Genomic DNA, 5,502 nt, shown 5'->3' on the forward strand with positions numbered 1-5,502 from the left:
GATCAAAAGTGAAATAAATAGATAAATACTTGAAGTTGTTTTATGGTACAATTCAATTTTCTATTCTTTGTGCTGTACAAACGAGGACAGCATGCTTTGAAGGCTACACTCTATGGGCATGAAAAACCTGTAAATTTGATGTCAGTTGCCGGGTATGAGTTAATCTATTTTAGTATTACTGATAGTCTGATACTATACTTTCCTTTCCCTGGTATTATGTTTGGATGATGAAAAATGGGGTAGCATGTGGGTAAATTAATCACAATAGTTTTTTTTTCTCTTGAATTTAATCTTGGCTGATACAGTTTTGTGTGGGTAGTTATGCTATGTCTGTGCATTTTAAACTTGTGATCGAACTTCTATTTTAAACTTGTATAAAAATTCATTTGCATTTACTTTTTGTTGATTTATATTTCGCCTTATGGATCTACTATAATTTATGTATGCATGATTGTTTAAATTGAATACTAAGGATTATTATAATTTTCACCTGTATGTATTGCCTGATTAGCTGGCAGTGATGCAGCTGATTGAATGTCCTGTTTGTTAAAACCAGCTTTAGAATTTGTTAACAGCAACGCATTTGTCAATGAACAGCATAAAATTTTGTTGATCTTCATGACATGGACATATGTTTTGTGTCCCACTTTGCAGAAATGGCTTTGTTGTATATAGCAATGCATTTAATTTAACTGATTCAATGCAAGGGTAAGGCTGCGTACAATATCCCTCCCCCATACCTTCGCATAGCGAAGAGCCTTGGGCAATGGGATACGAAGTTTTAAGTGTCCTAGGATCTTAACCTGCTAGGAGTTTAAGAGCTAACTCGAGAATTTTACAAGCATGCTCTTGTGTTGAATTTTTAGGTGGGATTTTTTTATTATTTATATCATTTCATTTTAATGATTTGGGCTGATCATGTTATTTTCATTGAGATATATTTGACTGAGACTTTATGTGTTCAATAAAGTTGTGATAAACTCATTTTTATTAATTCTTGTATTAATGGGTTGAATACTCTGAACCTATTACGGATTGAGCCCAATCCATATAGCGACCACACTAGGCTAAAATGTCACGATAGCTGAAAATCACAAGTGTTGATTGAGGTTAACACCTAGTGAACACTAGTAAGAGGAAAACTAAAATACATTCATAAACAGTGACTTACACTTCAATTAGGAATAATGTTACATGTTGCTACACCAAAACAAAATATTATCACCCACACAAGGCCTTGGGCTTGTGCCAGGGAGTTCAACTCATTTCTCACTCCTATATATGCCGTCAAGTTAATGTAGCGCATAAGCATCTAACACACATCTTCACTTTGGTTGATTTCTTATGGACTTGGGCGTTGTAATGCTTTTTGCAAGCATCCACTCATTTTTCACTGTGTCTCAACCGCACTCGAGCATCAACCAACCTCCAGCAAACTCAAACTTTAGTCCATTAAAAGCTCACTAGTCAACACTCAACACTCATCAAAGCATATTCCTAAGTCAACAGTCCACTTCGGACACGTCAGCAGCCCACTTTAGACAAGTCACTGTCATCCAATTCAAATAAATCAAAAACCTTAATTACATTATATTTAATTTCTAGGTATTTTGAATTTGTAAGATGATGAAAGCATGGTATGCTTTATTTCTCTCTTGAATCATCGGCTGCAAAATATGTTTTTCTCTACTCATGCAATTTGTTATAAATATATTTGTTTTTCATTTTCTAACTATATATGAATCAATACTGACAATATACAACTATGTAAATTGTTAGTTTTACACCAATGCAACCCTTGTCATTGTTTCTGGTATATATTTAACATAATGTATCAATAGAGTGATAAGAGGAGATAGTAGGTCAATGCCACGGGCAAGGCCATGAGCATTCCTAGCAAGACCCTGTGACCAAAACAACAACATTTAATCTTAGTTAGGCTATACACAAAGGTTTATCACAGAGAGATGCTAAAAAGTTTTACTGACCCAGTGCTTAAAATGCCTGGATTGACATTATACTCTCTAGCAAAAACAAAAGGAACAATTCCTTGTGGTAGGGCTGCCTGCACATACAAAAGCATATAATAAATTTCAAGTACCTTTCAATAATCTGAATAGGGAAAAAAATTCAGTATTTTAGTAGTTTGTAATCCTTCCATTAAAACCATGGCACTTGGCATTTGTGATTATTTTCTTAATTTTATTTTATTTAGATAAAAATAAGAGAAGACTATTCAAATTAATTAAGAGTTTTAACTGTCAAAAAGGAGTAAGTACCATACTAAGAGTATTGGAAATTTGTTCCGAAAAAAGAGTACAAAAAAGAAAGAAATTATCACCTGAATAATTGCCACTTTGAGCATTCTATCTCTTAATCCAATCACAATGGAGGCTACAGCCATTATGGCAGGCCCAACAAGAAATTTCAGGCCCATTGCTACCAGTGTCATCCTTGGCCCACATACTATGACTCTGTTGTTTGATGCCATAAATAGACCTGTTGAAAATTCACTCAAGAGATAGGGAACAAGGCTTTTAAGTTTTGATCCAATTCTTGATTTATTATTTCATTAGTTCATAACTGGAAACAATTGGTCCATTTCTTACCTAAGCTGAAAGTTGCCATGCCTAGACCTCCACTGGCCAATATTTCTATTGACTGATTTACAACATCTGGCATATCCACTCCCCACCTGCAATAGGTTTGTCTAATTATCCATTTATCCTTATTTCTCCCCTATGATATGTAAATATAAAAAGAGTTTAATGCCAATGTAAAAAAATTTACACCATCAATCAGCAGAAATCATTGTTACTATAACTTTTAAAGTAGTTATTATAAAAGTTAACAAACTTACTTACTATACATAAAAGTTTGTGATTAGATGAGATTGTAAAAACCATTTAGACAATGGGCCTGGCCAATGTATAAACTATTTACTCATATAATGATTTCTAGCAATGACTTGAGTGAGGTAAACAATTTGATGTGACATTGAGTGTTCATACCTGAAGTGTATGCTTGCCCAAATAAGACCTATGAAAGTTGCATAGGTATTAGGATTAATGATTAATTTATTCCCCACTTTCATAAGAATGAGCAACATTCTCGTTTTACTCTGAGTTCTGTGTTCTGCTTCTTCTTCTTCTTCTTCTTTTGATTGTATCTCCAGAGAAGTCTCAGATTCTCCTTTAAGCAGAAAGCAAGAATGGATGAACATATAAATAACACCACTTCCATTGCATAAATAGTAATGTACTTACAACCATAACAAATAAACAATGTTTTTTACAGGACAGTTTGATATTATATACTCCCTCTATGTTGTCATTTCATTTGTCTTTTAAAATAGTTTACACCTCTTAAGCACCAATTACAATGATGAAATGATTTTCTTTAACACAAATACTCTTATTAAAAGAGTTAAATGTAGTTACGAATTATTCGAGTATTGAAGTGAAATACCAATAAATGAAAGACAAATATTTTTAGACAAGCTAAAATGAGACATATTATATGCAATGGAGAGGATACTACTAACTTGAAGCTCAGTCATTTCAATGATAGAACTCAGTTTAACTAACTTGATGCGTCGAAAATAAGATAGTTTGTTAACTGTAATTACATTTTAGAGGAATAAGTATTCAAATGGAATTTGATTGAAGTGAGAAAGAAAGAAAAGAATAGAAAAACAAAGAGAAATTTAAAATATGTTCTGGTCCCACTTTGATTGTCATAGATTACTTCCGTTGACTGAAAAAGAATAATTTATAAATACGTAATTTAAAAATGAAGAAAGGTTATATAATATCAAATATCAAACAAATCAAAATTAGTTTTGGATTAGGATGCGCTAGGTATGCAAGAAAAATTGGAAAGAGAAAAATGAAGAATTTATCATTAGCTATATATATTTGTTCAAGTTTCTATTCATTTTTCACACCCCTATTTCCCACTTTTTTTTATTCCACTCTTACCATACCATACACCACCCCTTATATCTCTCTTTCTCCATATCATGCAAATCAACAAAATCTAAATACTCACCCGTGTCTTGTGATGGTGGTGCAACAACAGGCATGGTCCTTGCAGGAATTGCAGCATCTAGCTCATGAAGAAACAACAACAAATTGTACCACACCATGCTCTGAAGGAAGATAATCTGGGGTAGGAGAAGAGAAGCTTCATCCCTATACATAGCCTTCATGAGTGGGATTCCAAGGATCAAAGTGTTGGGAAGTGTTGATAGTGAGAGACCAGTTATGATCCACTTCAAACCCCCCCTGCCCTTGATCCTTATGATTGCTGTGAAGACTAGAAATGCAAGCAATTTCTGAACAACATCGGCATACACGAGTTTGAGGCTCATCTTGTAAATGTTGTTGGAGGAAATGACCTGGAATGACAAAATTGGGACTGAGAAATTGGCCACAAATTTGTTTATGCCTGAACATTGTTCCGGGTTGAAGAGCTTCCACCATTTCACAGAGATGTAGGCTAGAAACATGGTGACATATAATGGAACAGTGGCAGTGACTACATGATAGACATCTGCTAAGGAAATCATGATGCCTAATTACTAACTGTTGTTGAAAGATTTAGGACATTGTCGACAACTTATAATATGCTATCCTACATGCTTTTTAGGTTACTTTGCTGAATTTTCAATTACTAGGATAGAATAATCTCACTAGGAGTAGCATAGAATAATCTATTTTACAAGATGCTTCTTCACAGTGACCTATCAGCCTTTTCTCTATTCTTCTCCTGATGGCCCCATGCTTTTCTGAACCAAAACAATGAAAGAAAAAAAAAAGCTTTTTTTTATTCCCTAATTTAGGGACAGTACAGTATCGAGGTATCTGCCATTTCATGTTACGATTACTTCTTCTCCATGCCACTGACTGCACCACAATCCACAGCAGTGATTGTGATTTACATCTAAAGAGAATAATTCCTCAACGATAACGACTCCATAATGCGATTCTCCGGCAGTGGCACTGCTGCATCACACGGCATGCATGCGTTCTCCACCGTGTTCCTCATGGGGTGCTGCTACTGCTAAATATTTGAAATTACTACTTTGGCTTTTTGCAATCTGTAATAAATTCCGTATACCCTGAAACTGATAATTACATGTTTGTGATGCGGCATAAATCTCTGTTTATGTCCCTGCTGTATAGAGAATTAAATTATTTTTTTAGGGATATCATGATTTTATAATTGTACAATAAAAAAGAATAATAATCAATAAATAAAAGTGAAGACATTTATGTTCACACGAGCTAAAGAAGATAGATTCTGATTTTGATCATGACTTGTCTTTGGATTCATAGATTCTTTAGCGAAGGAGACTTGCATATATATATGTAAAGAGTTACAATTGCATGCTGACCAAAGTTCATAAATCCTAGTTGGATCGATTGGAAAATCGTGATAGCTTATTTTTTCTTTCTTTCTAACGTCAAGGATAAAAGTATTCATGTACTCTAGTTCTAT

The 5,502-nt window shown here is 34.0% G+C and overlaps 1 protein-coding gene across 2 annotated transcripts; it reads right to left on the reverse strand.

The window, feature by feature from the left end:
• Nucleotides 1–960: 960 nt before the first annotated feature.
• Nucleotides 961–5,291, reverse strand: LOC114393760 (auxin efflux carrier component 8-like). Of its 2 annotated transcripts, none has more exons than XM_028355189.1 (6): nt 4,051–5,291; nt 3,012–3,192; nt 2,610–2,695; nt 2,342–2,499; nt 1,989–2,065; nt 961–1,904 (listed from the first exon to the last, which is right to left on the reverse strand). In XM_028355189.1, the coding sequence occupies exons 1-6, from the start codon at nt 4,568–4,570 to the stop codon at nt 1,835–1,837; spliced, it is 1,092 nt and encodes a 363-aa protein (XP_028210990.1). In that variant the 5' UTR covers nt 4,571–5,291; the 3' UTR covers nt 961–1,834. The 2 variants fall into 2 exon arrangements, with proteins under 2 accessions (XP_028210990.1, XP_028210991.1); XM_028355190.1 differs by having other exon boundaries at nt 1,122–1,549; nt 4,051–4,593.
• Between the last annotated feature and the right edge of the window lie 211 nt (nt 5,292–5,502).

This window comes from Glycine soja, chromosome 17, assembly GCF_004193775.1.
Source record: "Glycine soja cultivar W05 chromosome 17, ASM419377v2, whole genome shotgun sequence".
NCBI classification, from domain to species: domain Eukaryota; kingdom Viridiplantae; phylum Streptophyta; class Magnoliopsida; order Fabales; family Fabaceae; genus Glycine; species Glycine soja.

Excerpts from the sequence above, each read along its gene's own strand:
- LOC114393760 (XM_028355189.1), bottom strand. The coding sequence starts at position 4,570 with ATGATTTCCTTAGCAGATGTCTATCATGTAGTCACTGCCACTGTTCCA. Across the intron at positions 2,500-2,609 it reads CATGGCAACTTTCAGCTTAG|GTCTATTTATGGCATCAAAC; the intron begins GTAAGAAATGGA and ends AATTTTCAACAG. Across the intron at positions 1,905-1,988 it reads CCAGGCATTTTAAGCACTGG|GGTCTTGCTAGGAATGCTCA; the intron begins GTCAGTAAAACT and ends TTTTGGTCACAG.